General features: G+C 41.3%; 1 protein-coding gene across 4 annotated transcripts in view; it reads right to left on the bottom strand.

The window, feature by feature from the left end:
• PCNX1 (pecanex 1) overlaps nucleotides 1–18999 on the bottom strand; it is a 133752-nt gene extending 114753 nt beyond the window's left edge. For all 4 annotated transcript variants that reach the window (XM_054025191.1, XM_054025193.1, XM_054025192.1 and 1 more), the window contains exons 1-4: nucleotides 18702–18999; nucleotides 8774–8982; nucleotides 5193–5298; nucleotides 216–261 (exon numbers count right to left, since the gene is read on the bottom strand). In XM_054025191.1, coding sequence (XP_053881166.1) covers nucleotides 216–261; nucleotides 5193–5298; nucleotides 8774–8982; nucleotides 18702–18854 — 514 coding nt within the window. In that variant the 5' untranslated portion in view covers nucleotides 18855–18999. The remainder of the gene's footprint in view (nucleotides 1–215; nucleotides 262–5192; nucleotides 5299–8773; nucleotides 8983–18701) is intronic.
• Nucleotides 19000–19814: the final 815 nt, after the last annotated feature.

The following is a 19814-nucleotide window of genomic DNA, read 5'->3' as shown; positions in this document are numbered from 1 at the left end:
ATGCTTTCTTTTCCCAGTGAAGTTTTAAAAAGTTTCTCTGCATTTGTAATCACAACGCTCAAAGAATTAAGAATTTTTTCAAGTCATCAGGCAGTGTACTCACTCACTCCTATAACAATGGCAGGCTGAAAGGTAAAGATAGTGGACAGGATTTGGAAACATCACATTGACACTGACTTGAAATGCTGCTGTATCAAAGATAGACAGAATCTTACCTTTGATTGTTGCTGTTGTTCCAAGACGAGATAATCCTGATCCAATCTGGAAACAGGGCATATAAAAAAGGAGGAAAAAAAAAAAAGAGTAAGCCTTTTCTGAGTTACATGGCAACTGCTGTTTCATAGTTCTGTAATATGTACATTTACTTATACGAGTAAGGAAGATTTCCAAAGGCACAAATGGGAGTGAGGTGCCAGAAGTTGAGCTCCTAACAGTCCTTTGTGTGTTCACAACTGTCTGTGAATGGTAAGCCATCTAATTTATTATTCAAGAGTTAATACTAAGGCTCTACCTAATTTGCAATATTATGGATCCCACAATATTAGGCTTCCATCGCAATTTTAGCTTACTTTGCACAGTCCACAATTTTGCATCTACTTTGAGGTTTGCAACACACTTTTTCTCAATTAATACAGTAGACCCCATTTATATGAGCTGATAGGGGCTGGGGCTCCTGATGTAAACCCCAGGCATTAATGATAGTAAAATAGTTTCAGAGTAGCAGCCGTGTTAGTCTGTATCCGCAAAAAGAAGAACAGGAGTACTTGTGGCACCTTAGAGACTAACAAATTTATTAGAGCATAAGCTTTCGTGGACTACAGCCCACTTCTTCGGATGCATATAGAATGGAACATATATTGAGGAGATATATATACACACATACAGAGAGCATAAACAGGCGGGAGTTGTCTTACCAACCAATTGGTAAGACAACTCCCACCTGTTTATGCTCTCTGTATGTGTGTATATATATCTCCTCAATATATGTTCCATTCTATATGCATCCGAAGAAGTGGGCTGTAGTCCACGAAAGCTTATGCTCTAATAAATTTGTTAGTCTCTAAGGTGCCACAAGTACTCCTGTTCTTTTTTAGTAAAATAGTTGAAGCAAAATGTCTGGTTATCAAAAAAATATATATATGCATAACAATACTTGAGTAAAAAGCAACAGAGTGTCCGGTGGCACCTTTAAGACTAACAGAAGTATTGGAGCATAAGCTTTTGTGGGTGAATGCCCACTTCATCAGATGCAAGTCTTGCCACAGGACACTCTGTTGCTTTTTACAGATTCAGACTAACACGGCTACCCCTCTAATACTTGAGTGTTTATATTGCTCCAGCAAATTTTTCTTAAACATTAAGTCTTCTCTGGCTTTTTCAAATTACTGCAATTAATAAAGGTCCATTATTATTTTTTCCATGATTTTCCATTTCTCATCTTCAACTCAGCCACAATTACTTGACAGTCATCCCACAATTCAAGTAGGGCCTTAGTTATTACCAAGTTGCATTCTTTTCTTTATACCCATTGGAAGTAGAGACTTCAGTCTTTTAAATATGCAGATTTTAGCCTGACAGCTTCCCTTTAAATTATCCAATATTGAAATAAAACAACAACGTTGTTGCCAGGCTGACAAGCGTCAGGCTATAGATGCCTATAGTGATGAAGCCTATAATGGTTCAAGAAAAAAAAATGGATATTGAAATATTTGTCACTACTTCCTTTAACCTGTTTAAAATAATAAGCAGAGACATACTGGTGATGAGGATTCAGCTATGCAATACTGGGAGTCGATATTGTCCGAGTTATAGAAGACAGCTTTGGACAACTGCTGATCATGCTATACTATTAAAGCATAAATCTCTCCAACAAGCTGCATGGCTACAACTGATTGTATAGATGAAAGCTTAATAAATTATACTGAAATCCCAAAAGCATATCCACTATCATAACACAACTGATTTACTTGATCAGCTTTGTTCCTGGCAACTACTTCTGCAGCATATAATTAATAATAAATCTGAAAAGTATTACTATAGCGCCTAAGAAATCAAATCATGGACCAGGATCCCATTGTGCTAGGCACTGTACAAAACGGAACAGAACCCCTCACCTAGAAAGATTACAATATAAGCATTTTAAAAAAAAATAATGGAGGATACGCATTAATTCTAGCTTTGTGCCCTGGACAGTACAGCAACAATAGCATGCGTTTATGCAGCTGTAGGAAAAATTAAGAACACAGATTCATAAACTATTAAATTTTTATGCATGAAGGGCAAGAGTGATGAAACCCTTTGAACACACAGAGCTGATCCTTTGGGTTGGTTTTGCTGCTACACTCCCAAGCCACTTGCCCAGCTCCTCAACCACCACTGCCACAGAGTCCTTCAAAAACAGACCAGCAGCAATGAATACCTCCTACTGTGCTCCGACTAGGTGCAGTTATCTTAGCCTGCAGATTAGCAGGCTCTCTTTTGGCTGTTGCTCCCACTCACTCCCCCCACATTACGCCCTTTCCCTTTATGAAAAGGATTTAAGAACAAAGTTAAAATGGCTGATTTCCAGCGAAGGGGTGACAGGAGAAAAAGACAAACATCTCACCCTAGGAAAAATCTGTAACAGATTTGAATTAGTTTGATAAACCTTGCAGAGCAGTAGCTGTTTTATAGCTAGAGCTTGTGTTCTTAATATTATGTTAAGAATTTTTAGCTTTCTTCACATATTTTGCTTCAAATTATCCCCATTAAGTACATAACTTAAGAAAACAAATACATTCAAGATACAAGTTTTACTGCGCAAAACCAAAACATATTTTTGTCTTTGCATCACATCTGCAACTACCAGTTAAAAAAGCAATATTTGCTTAATGTCTAAAGAAAGCCTGATACATTTCTTTACCTTCAAGCATTAAAACTAACATTTTATTTCAGAATGCTCTCTTTATGAACTATGTCGTCACTTTACATTAAAGTTGTAGGAGGGTATATAATCCACTTTTCTGAACAATTCAGTGGAGTCGAAGTTTACCTCATTAGTACTATTAAAAAGCCATTCAAGCATGCACACAAGTTCTGCTTCCTCACTCAACACTAGAGCTGAGTAAATAACTTTTTTTCCAGTTTGGTGATTGACATGAAAAATCCAGAAAAATATTCTGTTAATTTTAAACTGGAAGTGTTTTTAGGGTTTTTTTGTTGTTTTTTTTTTTTAAACAAAAACAAAAAGCCAAAACAAAGATGGTTCAAGTCAAACGAAACAAGATGTTATTTAGAATCAACATTTCATTTCAAAACAAACTTCCAAAACTGTTCCTTTGAAAGTGTAAAAATGGAACAGATTTCCAAAAAAAATTTCAGCTGAAACTATTCATTAAATTCAGCAACTCAAATCTGCAAATAGTTTCAGTGTCCCAAAAAACACATTTTTCTGTGAACTTTCTATCCACTGAATTTTTTGTCGAGCTCCACCGAGCACTACAGAAGGAAAGAGGTCAAATACATAGTGATAGTAGTATACTTTCAGCTAAAATAGTCATTAACACATTCGATTGAAAAGAGAGAAGCCACAGGAATTTACTTGCTATAAGCATTTCCACTATTCTGCTCATGATTTACTGGTTTGAAAGGGAAACTATCAAGGTTGACAGGCTCAAACTTGCAAATGGAAGAAGAGATGGAAAGAATATAAAGCAGAAAGCAAAAAGGAGTGGCAGCTGAAACCAGAAAGGGATTATGTAAAGCACCATCCTTACTTCATCTTCATGAAGAAAGGATGTAGGTCATACTGCCACAATCCAGCTATTTTCTCCTGTAAATCTTGCTGCCTTCAAGTGCTTTGCTGAACAAGCAGAATTGGTACATAAGCATTGGAAAAAGTTAATTCCGCCTACGCATTTAAGCCATACACAGGGCTCAGGTGTTTACTGTCCCTATGCCCAGTTAATATTACAACTTCCATGATTTGAGAATAGCAGGTCCCAATTTTGCAAGCACAGATGCAGCTTTAATCCACCCTCCTTCTCCACCATGGAGCCAAAGAATACCGTGCAGTTAGCATTAAAGCACAACAAAATGGGTTACAAGCAGCAGAAAGCAGCTTGTGCCCTCTCCATGTGCTTTAAAGACTACCAGTCATACCAGTGCATCAAAATCAGAGGAGTGTTTATAAAGCCACAAACTGTTTGAGTTCCCTTCAAACTTGGTCTGCGCCCATGGGAGAGATATCTATATATATTAGCAACATTGGTTTAAGAACCCTCTCGTTATTCCTCCCACAACCCCAAAATACTTGTTCTATTGAAAAGATTAAATGCTAGCATGGCAGTCCTGCCCTGATGGGGAGGGAGAGGAAAACAGAAAGCCATGACACCTACTTTCCGCAAGATGGGTGGACAAGACAGTATGACCAACCTTATAAAAAGTGAGTATACATGTTTAGTGAAGGAAATGTTTCTTTGCTGTGAACATACTTCATTTTTGAGTACCCACGTAATGCTATAGAAACAAGTAGTACATAATACAATTACATTAAAACTGAAATCTGAAAAATTCACACAACCTGGCCATTTTGGCTACAGTGGCCCGTAATTATAACCCCTCCCCACCCTGCTTCCCCTCAAATCTCCAAAAAACATATTAGAGGATCAAAGTAACTGGGACACTGGCACAGTTCTTCTGGAAATGAGAAAGATTTAGCGTCTCTCCATTCCCATCAGCTTATCTTGCTCTGTTCCCTTTAGCCAACATTTATGACTACTGCCCCTGATATGTCAAGAGTAATGTCTCTCAAAAAAGCCAGTTAGCACAATAAGAAAAAGCCACACAAGGTAGTAATGGAAAAAAAAACTTCCTAGGAAGAAACTTCCATTCAATCTTCTTAGCAACTTAAATGAAATTTGCCATTTGGGTAATTAAAAAGGTGAATTTAATATGGAAGTGCTAAGTAAGAAGTTCCCAAAGAAATTAAGTTGTAGAGCTAATGGAGTAGTAGGAAAGCAAAGACATTTCAACTATTGGTCCTAGGGCACTGAAGAAGTGTTTTATAAAGAAACTAAAAAAGAACAGGGTGACAGAGCAGACTGTTTAAGCTTTTCTTTTGATGGAAAAACGGGGGACCGCAAGCTTACTGGGAACAGCAACAAAGACTACAGTAATGATTAGATAGTAGTTGGATTAGCTTTAATTCCTACCTGGTTGTTTGGGTCTAGAGCAGCATAAGAATTGCGTGAACTGCAGCCAACTGGGGGAGTGGCTTCTCGTATGAACTCAGACATCTCAATCCCTCCACCAGGGTCACTAAATAAAAAGTACGAAGACAATACAATGTTTTAAAACCACTATTCCCATTACCTTTACTCATATTTGCTAGTAATTCAAAAGCACAATGTTTCAAGTCTTGATTTAATACAGGCTGTTTGGGTTTGTTTGTTTTTTTTAAAAACTTCAAGGTATGTGAACAAATAGATACCAAAGTACATTTTCTACTTCACTTACCATATGCTGTGCTAGGAGGGTTTGGTCACACAGCAATCTGGCTATTTTGGACTTGTGCAATGGCTCTTGGAGACAATGCAAAGCAGTCACTGAAGACATTCTAATTTATGCTGGGAACTAGAATGATCCCCAGCCACCTCCTGAATCTGTGCCTTCCCTTACCTCCCAAGATGGCAAAACTCAGCAGCTGCTAAGAATTAGGGCCAGAGGATTTCGAGCACGATAAACTGAATCTTGTTTAAACTAAAATTAACAGATTTTCAGCCAGCCTACATAGACTCAAAGCTAGAGCCTTCTGCAACAAAAGTTTATGAACGGGATAAATATGCTCCATCTCCAACCAATTAGGAAATACTTGAAAATGGGACCCCATTTTGGCATGGCTCAACAGTGTAAAGTATATAGCAACAAGTAACTAATTATTCCTTAAGCTGAAGCATTCCTGCTAACATCAACAATGATTGAAAGCAAACACTGAATTCTGGCTCACTAACTAGCTAAAATGGTGAATATTCCTTAAATGGTTTTAAAATAAATGAAGTTAAAATGAGCATTTCAGTTTAATTACAGTATACCTTACAGCCACAACTGTGCTAGTATAATAATGCCTTGCAAAAATATTCCTATTTTGCCCCCACTGAGTAGCATACTCAGAAATGTTGCATGCATTTAAAATATTAGCATGCACATTACTTCTCAGTGTGAATTTTCAGATGGCTAGGTTGAGCAAAATTGGCAGTTTTCTTTTAAATGATCTAAAAAAAGCTACCATGAGGAATAGTTCACCCCACTAAGGCTCCCCCATACAAGTAAACCTAGAGTTGTACAGCAGTCATTCCTAGCAGAGTATAAAAGACTGACAAAGCATTACTGAAGCTAGGAATATATAAACATTAGTTTTGCAGGCACAGGAAGAAGTATGGATTTCAAAACTCAAATCATGGCATCTAAAAAGGATTTTGCAACAACTCAAAACTCAGACCTTCAATTTACAACCAATTATAATCTTGGGTGAATTATATGTTCATTTGTTCCCTATGAAACACTGGAATTTTTCCATTTCTGATTTATCTGTTTACTTCCGCAAGTGAATTCTGAGTGAGAGAGAAGTTGCCAGTTTCAGAACAAGAGTCACAGAAGCAGACAAAGTTATCATACATAGATGGGAAGAAAACTTAATGCAAAAGCTATGTCCACAACAAGTAACAATGAGACGAGAAGTTCAAGATTAAGGAGTGAGACAGTCATGAGATAGGAGTTAGTAATTTGAAAATGTTAGGAAAAATTAGCAGTTATTTCAATGCCAACTACCACGATGTTATTTAAATTGGCTAGAAACGGAGTTCAGCTAGTGACTGTAACAATGAATTAAAGCATAAATACAGTGTAAATAAGATCTTGAAAGCTTAGTAGCCTGACTGAACATTACAGTAAAGCCACTTGCAACGAAAAACCAAAATACAATTTTATCGAAGTCAGCAATTTTCTGATATGGAAGTTACCAGTTTAGGTCCATGAAAGTGAATTCACAATCTGTCATTTTTAAAAATTGGCCTTCTGACTTGGAAACTGAACACACTAGGTGCAAAATGTGTTATTAGTTAGTACCCATCTGCTTACTGTCTCTTTGTAACTATCTACAGTCTACACAATGTCATGTGTGCAACTTCCTTGACCAATTATCTCCAAAGAATATAAGCTTTTTCAAAAAAGCAAGTGTTTCATACTGATTTGTGCTGAAGAGTGCTTTGGCAGAAATTTTTTTAAACAAGTTTCAGATTTACAAGGGGTGTTCAAGAAAAGGATTTGACGATCCATCTGCACCCCATAAAAGACAGACCCTGCAGTTAATTAGCTACAGATACAAACACACAAAGAAGTTAAATCAGAATTTTAAAACCCTTTTTGCTCCAAGTTCCAGTTTCTGAATGGAAAGAGGATGTAAACTGCTGTTGTCAGCAAATAAAAGGCCAGATTGACAGGTTTCTTTCTACATGCTCACTTTCAGCAAACAGTATGCAGCAGGCCAGTGCCAGTCTGCAAAAACCAGCTACAAACTTCAGAAAGAAGGAAGTCAGAGCATGTTAATTTTTGAAGAAGTATTAAGAGTGGTTTTTGGATTGTATTTTGTCCCTTTAAACAAAGGGCATATGGGTAGAGGGGCCTGGTTTGGCATACTAAATCAAAGAATACCAGATATTTAATTCCAGCTCTTATGCAGACTCCATTTTTAGCCTAGGCCAAGTCACTTACTACTTGACCAAGTAGATCCCCTCCCCATGTGCCCATCCCAAATATCTGTAGAAGGGGGATAATACCTACCAACTGTAAAGAAGGTTGTGAAGGTTAGCTAGCCAATGTTTGTAAGTTGTAACAGACATATACACCAAGTATTGTCATTCATGACCTGACCATTACATCATTATCAGTATATCATTAGAAGGTATTTGCAGAATCAGAACCTTAACCAAAATTCCCATTTGATTAGATACACTTTTAGCCATCTAGAATCCACTGGTAGAGTTGAGTGTTTAACTGATTTCCTATATTTGAAAGAAGGTGCTTTTTGGAACTATTATTAAGCAAGAAAGCTACAATGTGATGCCATTTCTAAAGAGATGCACCACCATCACTAGTTTGAACTTCAGTTAAGAGCAAACCTAAACATACTCTCCCTCCCCCCACCCCCAAAAAAAGAGGTTTCCCTGCATGGAGTTGGGAACAGGGCCACTATGAGAGGCACAAAGAACAGGAGTACTTGTGGCACCTTAGAGACTAACAAATTTATTAGAGCATAAGCTTTCTTTGGGCTACAGCCCACTTCTTCAGATGCATATGAGAGGCACAGAACTTGTGGATCTTCCAGATGGGAAGTGGAAAGTATGGTGTTACATATTAAACTCCACCCTCAAACTCACAAAATGCCATGAAATAAGCTACATTTCAGGCAACTGTTGTTCCTGATTAGGGTGACCAGACAGCAAATGTGAAAAATCGGGACGGGGTGGGGGGGATAATAGAATCCTATATAAGAAAAAGACCCCAAAATCGGGACTGTCCCTATAAAATCGGGACATCTGGTCACCCTTTTCCTGATTGACTTTAAAAAGCCATTTGATTCCCTGAAACATCCAAAGTTACAGATATAGCTAATATCCCCACAGTTTTTTCACATTACCTTGATTTACTAGTTATCAGCCTGAGGAGGACTACTGTTATAAGTAAGTAGTGCGTGCAGAAACAACTCTGACCACATAAGCAGATGAAGCTCTCTTACCTGGGCCCATTGCTGTCTGTTCTCCTGGTTGAAGTATTTCCTTGTTCAGTTTTTGCACCCCTGTCCATATGTTCATTGGCATTCCTCTCCACAATTTCTCCCTCATCCAATGCCCTGTGCAAACGGTAGTTCACCATTTTCAGAACAATGAAGAGAGCTGCTATCACTGGACAGTAGACTGCTACTATCACCATTGAAGAAGGAAGGGCCTTTCAAAAGGAAAATTAAAAAAAAAATTAAGTGGATTCAAGAGATGTTAAAGACTAGATCACCAAACATGTATAAAATGGTTTGAGTGTAGTAACAGAATTTTATTTGTGCCATGTACACTTTCATCATTCCCCAAAGCGGATATAAAAAAGACACACATAGGATATCAGCATGTAAGACTTGTTTCAACTAGTTTTTTCAAACCTGAAAAGGGGACTTGGGTGGGAATCAATTTACAGGGTGCCAAGAACAGACCTGGAGTGGGGACTCCATAACCCAGAGGTGGGCAAACTACGGCCCGCGGGCCACATCTGGCCCGCAGGACTGTCCTGCCCAGCCCTTGAGCTCCCGGCCAGGGAGGCTAGCCCCGGACCCTCCCCTGCTGTCTGCCGTCCCCCTCAGCCTCAGCTCGCCATGCCGCCAGCGTTCTCTGGGCAGCGAGCTCCTGCTGGGCAGCACGGCGGCGTGGCTGGCTCTGGCCGGGCAGCGCGGCTGCCAGCCCTGGTGCTCTGAGCAGCATGGTAATGGGGTGGGAGGGTTGGATAAGGGGCAGGAGGTCCTAGAGGGGAGTCAGGGGACAGAGGTTCGGGGGGAGGAACGAGGGTGTTGGATAGGCACGGGAGTCCTGGTGGGCCTATCAGGGGGCAGGGGTGTGAATAGGGGTTGGGGCAGTCAGGGAACAGGGAGTGGGATCCCAGGGGGGCAGTTAGGGATGGGGGGGGTCAGGGGACTAGGAGCAGGGGGAGTTGGATAGGTTGGGGATTCTGAGGGGGGCAGTCAGGGGGCAGGAAGTGGGAGGGGGCAGATAGGAGGCGGGGCCAGGCTGTTTGGGGAGGCACAGCCCTCCCTATGTGGCCCTCCATAGTTTTGGAACCCCGATGTGGCCCTCAGGCCAAAAAGTTTGCCCACCCCTCCCATATCCACTGTCCAGATGACTGGGCAGCAAGGTCTCATGATCAATTTGCTTTAGAATCAATGAAAAGCAGTGACCTCAAGTGAAGTGTGGAAAGAGTTTTGGGGGTGGGGTGAGGGAGGAGGAAAAAGATCGTGTTTAGATAAGTTGACAAATCAAGTCAGTACAGAACAGCTACTCCCACATGCTAGACACCAGTATCATGGCAGCCTAACACGTTTTCCTGCCTATGCAGAAAGTTTGTTTATATCATACAGACTTAACACCTAAGCCTCACCCGAAATTAACCTGCAAGACTGCATGGTTCAAGGAACATTTGTGCTGAAACAGCTATACATGCCCAGAAGGAAGTGGAAACACAACAAAGGTGACCTGGAAAGGATTTTTCACACCACCACACACACACACACACTTTATTTTGATATGTAAAAGAGCCTGACTTTTTTTCAACTTATTCCAACTTAAGGATGAAAAATGAGAGCTGATCTTGCCAGGTTTTGCTGAAAGACCAATAGGAGGTCTCAGGGAACTCTGACTCTAATTGAAGGGGCAAAGGTGTTCCTCTAGATTTAACCCCATCTCTCAAGGCCGCGTCTAACAAGAGCTGGTAGAAGTCCTAGCACAACCTGATAACCACTTTTTAAAGCATGCTCAAAAGAGACAAGAGAGAGGAGAGGAATACCTCTGGAGTGGAGATACATCACAGCTTCTGCAGCACTTCCAACCCTCACCTCTCTGGAGAGTTACTTTTACTTGTTATTCTGCAACTTGTTTTTCCCCACCCCCAAGTTTTTGACTTCTAACTTGCCTTGTTGCTCTTGCTGAAGCTCTTTAAATCTTTAGCAGACCCAGTAGAACTTCAGCAGCAGTAAGAGGTGCTGGAATCAGCAGAGGAGTTAGGAACTTCCTACCAGTAAGTAATTAGTCAAGGGAACAGATACAAGCTTTTCCTATTTACATACATGTTGGTAGTGATGATGCATGACTGGATATAGGAAATTACCATAAACTAACTGCAAGCATCAACAGGTCCCAATTAGAGCAAGACAGGAGGTAGAGGTGTGGTTGATAAACTCGCTTTGAATGTTTGCAAACAAAACAGGTCAAAAAGAAAATTTTACCATGAAATTGATTCACTAACTCAAAATATTTTAAACTTGTCTGAAGCAGAGTAGCTTAGGTAGAGGTCCAAAGTGGTGGGTTTTTTGTTTGGTTTGTTTGTTTTGGATGGTGGAGGCAAGAGAAAGGAAGAACTTAGTTTTAGGCCAAGACATCAAAATGTAAGTGTTTTCAATAAACTTATCCAGAAATTACTTTAACGAAGCTACTATCATAATCACTAACATGTCACTATCATAATCTATTGATCAATTAACCCATGCCATGGAATTCAGTGCTTTTGTCCAGTTAGAAAAAGACTACTTGTAAAAATAGATTTGCAAAGCCAATACACTTGACTTTTGAGTTAGATTCTTGAAGCCCTGGGGGGAAAACAAAAAATAATTGTGCCTGTGCCAGACTTAAATATACTTCTGGTTAAGCAGGCCTGTAAAGATCAGCCAAACAAATCTTAGAAGAAGGATCCATAGGGAAATACATTTCATTTTCTACTTTGAATTAGAGGACAAGTTATTGGTTCATATTATCTATCCCTTTCCTAATGGCTGCTAATAAGACAGAAAATATTGTAATGCCATTATAAAAATCCATGGTACTCACACACCTTGAAAACTGGGTGCAGTTCTGGTTGCCCCATCACAAAAAGATATACTAGAATTGGAAAAGGTGCGCAGAAAGGCAATGAAAATCATTAGGAGAGATTAAAAAGACTGGGACTGGTCAGCTTAGAAAAGCGCTAACTATAGGGGGAGGGGTGAAAATACAATAGGTCTACAAAATCATGAATTGTGTGGATTGAGTGAGTAAGCAAGTATTACACATCCCTTCACATAAAACAAGAACTAAGGGTCACCCGTGAAATTAATAGGCAGCAAGTTTAAAAAAAAAAAAAAGAAGGAAGTACTTTTTTCACACAACACAGTCAGCCTGTGAAATTTGTTGCCATTGCCATGTTGGGAAGGACAAAAGTATAACTGGGTTAAAAAAAAAAAGATCAGTTTATGTACCTATTTGCTATTAGCCACGATGATCAGGGATGCAACCCCATGCTCCAGCTATTCGTAAATTCCAAACTTCCAAAAGGTGGGATTGGATGGCAGAGGATGGATCACTTGAAATTGTCTTGTTCTGTTCATTCCTTCTGAAGCATCTGCTACTGGCCAATGTCAGAGACAGGATGCTGAACTAGATGGGCCATTTTTCTGCCCCCATATGGCCATTTGTATGGCAACTAACTTAAGGTTTCTCAGTAACAGAGACCACTGGATTAAACACATTTAGCCAATGAAGAAAGTTATAGATTTGAAATGAGGTGAAGACAAGAAGTTTGTGTTTCATGACCAAATGTGATAACTAAGATGGTCTATTTCAGTCTGATAGAATCCAATCATCACAGATAACCTTTATCTCATAACTATTACATTGCATAGCAATTCTTAAAGTTTGAACAGTAGTGCTCATAAAAATGCCTTATACTGGTTAAAGCCATGCTTGATGGAAACAGGCATTGCATGAGCCTTCCTGCACACTCACAATTTTGCAACTTCATCTTGACCTACAAGCACATGTACTATCCCCGGAACGGACAGCTGAATGCAACCCGATAGCGTTATGACCAACACAGAAAAGAAGAAGATCCTCATGGTGGACGTCATAGTACCATTCAAAAACAGGTCACCGGCCTTCCACAAGGACCGAGCTCGGAAGGTGCTGAAATACACCCCGCTGGCCGACACCCTGAGAGCCCAGGACTACGAGGTCCAGATCCACGCCCTAGTTATGGGAGTCCTGGGTGCGTGGGACCCCCACAATGAGCTGGTACTGAGAGCATGCGGAGTTGGTCAACGCTATGCCCAGCTCATGGTGTCTGACACCATCAGGTGGTCTAGAGACATATACACAGATCACATCACAGGACACCATCAGTATCAGGTCGAGTAATTGAGACCGCCGATCCGGGAAATAACCCACTTCCTTCCTTCCCTGATGAACCAAGGAACACACCCCACCCATGTACTTATGTGCTACACCAATACTGACTTGGACTCTAAATACATTTCAGTGGTAGTGTACCCGAGCTCACTTATCCATTGACATTTTAAAAACTCCCGCACCCCAATCTGGGTCTATGCTGGTTATATGCTATGTATATATCTCGTGAACCTTGTAACCGATACTTATAATCCCTCATAACCCAAGCCTGACCCCAGATGTACAGTACCTTCCCTCTTAACTTGTGTAAATTTTATTTTAAACATTAACTTTAGTAAAAAATTTAATTATAATCCTGGGCCTTTCCCGAGAAGACTGCCAGTTGGGCTTAATTCATTATGGTCCTATAACGAGAACAAATTTTGATGAAGTCTAACAGTGACTTCACAACTAAGGGCTAGTCTACACTGGCAACGCTAAAGCACTGCTGTGGCAGCGCTTTAACGTGCCTTATGTGGTCGCGGTGCAGCTCTAGCACTGAAACTTGCTGCCCGGGGGGTGTGGGTGGGGGGGAAGGGAGAGGAGATGTTCACACCCCTGAGTGAGAAAGTTGCAGCTCTGTAAATTGCCAGTGTAGACAAGCCCTCACTTTCATCTGTGTGACTGAAACAAAAGGTGCTACTTCAGAGAGATTAGATTAGTTTTATTAGCTTTTGTCACTCTGCCTCTTTTGTATAAATATCTCATTTTAAACCTCAGAGAAATCCTGTTCATGAGTTTGTTGCACATCTCTTATTCTACAATATTTGTGTAGCTCTAGTATGTAGTACAGATAAAAATCATAAGCAGGTACTAGAAACTGACTTGCCTCTTAAAGGGACTAATTGTTGGTAGGATATATGTCAAAAAGATCAAGTAGACAAAATGCAAGAACTGTTTGTTCATTAGATGTAAGGTGGAGAAGAGCTTTTTAAATTTACGAATTAGCAAAAATTTGTTTTATATTTTAATACTGGCTAGACACAATATGCAAATTCGGGGTGCTCAACTAAAGATTTCTCCATAAAGTTTTCTACCTCTGATTAGGAACAGCCAATACTGGGGCTTCAGGCAATCCAAACTGAAAAAATATTTGTTTAAGAACTTCTGACTTTGAAACATTTGGGTGTCCTAGGAGATTTAACAGGAAGTTTATGACATTTCCTCTGCAGTAATATGCAGAGTGCTACAGTTTGAGTTAAAGTTTGACCAAATTGGAGTCAATACTTTTAGAAAGCCTGTAGAACAAGACACTGCAATAATATTCATTGCAAGAAGCAAGGTCCCACATTTTGTATGTTGCATCTAGTTGTCAGTTTTATTTAAAGCTTAAAGAATAGATAATACTTGAAGCACAAAAAAAAGCTGGGCCTAAGCCCATGTTTTTGACTTGCATTTCTCAAAATCTGAGAATACATCCTCTAAGTATAGGAACGGCCAAACTGGGTCAGATCAAAGGTCCATCTAGCCCAATATCCTGTCTTCTGACAGTGGCCAATGCCAGGTGCCCCAGAAGGAATGAACAGAACAGGTAATCATTAAGTAATCCATCCCGTCGCCCATTCCCAGCTTCTGGCAAACGGAGGCTAGGGACATCATCCCTGTAACCCTGACGGACCTATCCTCATGAATTTATCTAGTTCTTTTTTGTATAATGCATTTATGACCTCAACTGTTAAGTTACAATAAAGAGTAGGAATAATGGGATTTTCTGAAAAACCAAATCTAGTTGGGAACAACAACAAAACACTTAGAGAAAGTAAGCACAAAGTCACGGGGAAAATATCTCATTGAAACACATTCCAGTGCCTAGACTTCCTGGCTGTAATCATGGAACCATACCCATTTGTCTAAAAAGGTCCTACCATATCACACTTCTATATTGAATTACATTTAAGTGACCTATGTATGACTGGCTATTATATCAATTCCAGTTATCTAAAGAGATCTTGCCATTATAGATACAGACATATTCCATAAACATGTCCCACGCTTAGCAATAATGGCTCCAATGAAGTAAGTGGCAAGACTCCCATTCACTTCAGGGAAGCCAAGATTTCACCCTATTTCATTTCTGAGTGCTTTTTTGTTTGTTTGTTTTGGATAGGGGAGTGGTGAGTTTAAAATAATGTGGGCAGTGATTTGAATACTACATTTACTGGAATAACAGTTAGTATTTATATAATATTCATTTCAAAAGACATGGGTTCTACTCCTGGCTCTGGCATGTCCTGCTAGATGATGCTGTGACAAGTCACTTCTCCTTCCTGTGCCTCAGGGCTTGTATACATTTAAAATGCTGCAGTGGCACAGCTCCACTGTCTCCACCTCTCAGGGAGTCTGAAGAGCTCCTGTCTCTGTGGTGCCCCTGGGGGAAGAGGGTGAAGGTGGGCTGCTAGGGAGCCCAGCCCAGCCCTCTTTGCCCCCTACCAGCCTCTCTCCTACAGTAGCTGGAGGTTCCTGCCTCATGTGGTGTCTCCAGGAGGGAGCATGGGCCAATGGGCCTATATACTTGGATTGAGGCGCAGGAATCTAACAGAGTTGAAATTAACATGGTTTTGTTTTCTTCTGTATGTGTACTGATCATTGAGTATCTCTACATCTCTGGGAACAGAATATGTTAACAGCTGATGCTAAAGAAACTGAAACACTCACACAGACTTTTGGTACAACAAACTACATCTTTAGACAATGGAGATATATTTGAACTTACTAATTTGAAGGACAAGGCGCATCCGCTCAGATAAAGTATTTCTTGCCTAAAAACTGAGTTACAACTGAATGTAACTTGATTTTAAAAACTTAAGTCACCTTTACCTTCAGACAGCTTGCTACAAGCAAAGCACTGGAGGGACTTTGTGGCTTTCCTACCACAGGGTATTTTAGAAATATGTCCAAACCGTTGCTAACCTAACGCAGCAAAACAAGTGGGAATTTGTTCCTAGAATTTCCTACTGTGGGAAAACACATGAAGTTTTACAAAGTTAAATGTAATAAGATCTCCCAGCAGTTGACATCTGTTTTAAAAATAACATAGGCTGTTTGTCAGTAAAACTACTTTGAAGCTAGTTTAGAAATCCTCTCCTACACATAGTTATAAGCCACACTCCAAAAAAACAAAAAAAAAACTGGCTTCCTCCAGGAATGTTTAACAAATGTTGCTTAACTGTGCAAATCCTGCAAAGATACAGTTCCAGAATATCAACAATAAATGTTAAAATAAATAAATAAATAAATAAATAAATAAAGGAGACATTCAGGAATAAGATGACCATAGTCATTCTGTTTAGTTTATGTCTAGACAACACTTAAAAACGGCAAAGGGTGGAAAAGGGAAAACAGCCAAATATGATTCAATCTGCTCTAACTTGTGACTAATCTTCCTACTTATTCTCGGAGCATTTGGCATTTGTTGTTGCATCTTTTTCTTGCCCAGGGCAATAGAGAATTTTTTTCTAATTACCTCAAAAAGAAACAGCTTGTTTGTTTGTTTTTTGCCTGCTTTTTCTTTCTTTTGTATCAAAGCACATAGATAGGCAGCAATAGTGCTTAAAGTTTCACTCAAGGCAAAGACCCCTAAAGCACCAACTCCTGCAGCAAAAGCTGCACAAGATTCAAGTGTTTACTCCAATTGCATCAGTTATCAGAAAAAGACAGAGAAGATCCTTTCCAAAGGAGTTTCCTGAATTGACATCTTGCTGTTTGTTACAATGTTTATGGCAAGCCCTAGGGGTGCTACTAATTAAATAAGCTATTTTGTTAAGCATGACTGGATATAGGAAATTACCATAAAAATGCAGGACAGAACAAACTCCAACAAGCTGCACCTCAACAGAAGACTCCGAAAGGCTCTTCCTGCCTTTACATGGAAACAGATTCCCAATACAGCATCCATTTAGTTGTAAACTGGATTAGACTGCTCATCTATTACACACTGTAGTTTTTGTTTTTGTTTTAAAAAGAGAGACAGCTGTTAATTAACAGCCTCCTGTTTCCTTGCCAGAAATGTATTATGTTTCAATAATGTGCAATGCCATTTTCATTTTCCAAAGAACACCGAAATTCAACAGGAGAGGTAATCTCAAAGGGCTGTAGTCTTAAAATTTTACATGATTCCTCCACCTAGGTAATTTCTTAATATATTCTAATTACTGATATTGAGTCTACCCTCCTCCTCCACCAACTGTAGTGTTTGCTAATGAATCTAGCAGCCTGACCTATGACCTCTAGTTCGCCTGCCGTTACAAACTCACACAGGGTTTTACCCTGGGGACTCATTCACTAATCCACATACATTTTTCACAAGTCAGCTTCTGCTTTAAGTTGTCAAAGCACTTTGATTTCCCACACTTGCAGATTACATCTGACTGTGCCAGAGACCAATCACGTCACACCTAAGAGATCACACTGTACAACTGCTGAGAAATCCATGAGCTGAAATATTAATGTGTTTCGCAGATGACATACAAGTCAGAATTTGATGCTAAAAGATAAAGCGGTGAGTAGTGTACAATGGGAAGTTACACACTGCCTGCCTGCCTTCCTTCCCACAACCCAAAACACAACATATTAACATTTAGAAAGGTTTTTTTGGATGGAGGGCAAGGGGGAACAAACAAAGGGTCATCAAAAATTAAGAGGAGCTTTTAGATTTATAAGTCAGTCTTTTAAAAAAAACCTAAAAACAAAACAAGATGCTAAACAGAAAGGTACCTTTAATAGCAGATTATATTCCTACAGCACCTATTTCCCCCCAAGGATCCCAAAGTACCTTACAAGCTGCAAGGCATAAGAATGCCTTCCCTTACTATTACAACACAGTAGAGCACACACTGCACACAATATATGAATGGACCTTTAGACTATGATCTTTGAAGCATATCCTCTAATTTTAAGAGATGAGCCACAGAATCTTTGCAATTAGACCACACAAAACCATGGTCAAGGTCTCATCCAAAGGTTCTTGAGGACAAAAAAAACGTTTATGTGAAAATAAAATAATAATACTACCACCACCACCTAGGTCTTATATAGCACTTTTAATCAAAGTACTTTAACAAGGAAATAAGCCATGTTATTCCCATTTTACAGATGGGGAACACTAGGACACAGGGAGGTAAAGTGATTGCCCAAGGTCTCCCACAGTAGGCCAGAAGCTACGCCAGGAACAGAAGCCAGGCTTCCTTAGTCCCAGTCTGTTGCTCTATAACTGTCGGAATTTATAATATATGAAACTTTTATTCTCGGCCATTATAACAGAAACCATCAGTTTAAACCAATTCAGATGTGCATTACAAACCTAAGGACTCTATCTCATCTTTGACATTTCTATGGTAGCTATAGGAAACTCAGGCCCTTATTACCTAAGCTGGCACAGGAGAGCACCTCGCTGGCTCTGGGTACCACACAAAGAGCAGGAAGTTTAAAGTAAATCCAAGCGGTCTCTCTCGTCTTCCCCCCGGGACTTTTAACCATAACTGAAATTAAGCAGGAAGGGCCCCGCAGGAGCTGGCAGGGACGGGGCCGTACACTCCCAGCCCCCGGGCTGGGGTATTCACAAGGCTTCGGCTCGGATTCAGCCCAGGTGGAGCAGGAACAGGCCGAAGAGCTCGGGGGCAGCAGACCCCGGCCCCCGGAGGGGGGAGGGGGAAGCGCCCCACGCACACGCAGCCACTGCCCCGCACGCGAGCACGGAGGGGTGGGGGCCGCACTCACCATGTAGAGCGTGAAGGGGAAGCCCAGCAGGAAGAGCCACAGATACAGGTGCAGCGCGTTGACCCCGACGCCCTGGTGCGGGTCCTGGTACCAACCACCGCTTAGCGCCGCCCACACGCCCTGGCGCAGGATCTGCAGCGCCTGGGAGCCCATAGCGGCCCCGCTCCGCCGCGCTGGCCCCGCTCTATCCGCCCTGCGAGCCCGGCCAGAGCCGCGTCCCGCCCGCACCCCGCGACAGCCCGCACGTCCGCGGCCACCAACGCCGCCTCCTCCCCGCCAACGCCGCCGCCATCTTAGGTCCGGGCCGCCCCCGCGCCGCCTCTGGACCGGCAGCCCTTGCGGCTGGAGCCGCCCGCCCACTTCCCGGTTTGCCAATACGGCCCGCTGCCAGGGAGTAACAACGAGCAGCGCTGCCTGAGAGAGCGGCGTCCCCGGCAAAGCCCGCCCCGCCTGGGGCGCCCCCATGCGGCGTGGAGGCAGGAACAGCACTTCTGAGCCAGGGAGCAGCCGCTGCCACCGCCGCCTGCCTCGGGCCGGAGACCATGCAGCAGAGCCGGGTCCGTACCCACGTCTCCCCGTGCCTGAGTTACTTGGGAGTAGCTGCCGGCGGGGCGTCACAAGAGGGTGTCCCGTCATAAGGTGGGCAGAGGCCCAGGGGTGGAGGAGTCTGGTTAGTGGCAGTTTTCCCCAGGAAGTGAAATTAGGTGGGGGTGTTTAAATCTACAGGAGGGGTGGCAGGCAGCTGATGAAGGGTCAGATCATGAGGGCAAAGGTGCGCTGTATGGCACCATAGTAAAAACTGAAAAATATTTCATGACCATTTTATTAGGTTTAACACGTGTTTTAAAATCATCACACAAAGCCAAGCGTCCTATGAAGCACTAGCGCTACATCTTTCTTGGTTTCTTGTACTTTTGCACAACTCTATTAATGAACTTATCAAATGCAGTGCATTCAGCATAGGTGGCTTCTTGTGTGACTCCTTTAAGAACACAAAATTATATTCAATGAGGAAAAAGAACGCTGAACTGTAGCTGTTGGGACTGGGGGTAGCAAGAGATAAATTCCTACTTCTTTCATTGTAGGAAACATAATACAAAGTTTGGGCTGAAC

This window comes from Malaclemys terrapin, chromosome 4, assembly GCF_027887155.1.
Source record: "Malaclemys terrapin pileata isolate rMalTer1 chromosome 4, rMalTer1.hap1, whole genome shotgun sequence".
NCBI classification, from domain to species: Eukaryota; Metazoa; Chordata; order Testudines; family Emydidae; genus Malaclemys; species Malaclemys terrapin.
The sequence above is the reverse complement of the archived record's forward strand: the minus strand, read 5'-3'. Positions and strand labels throughout refer to the sequence as shown.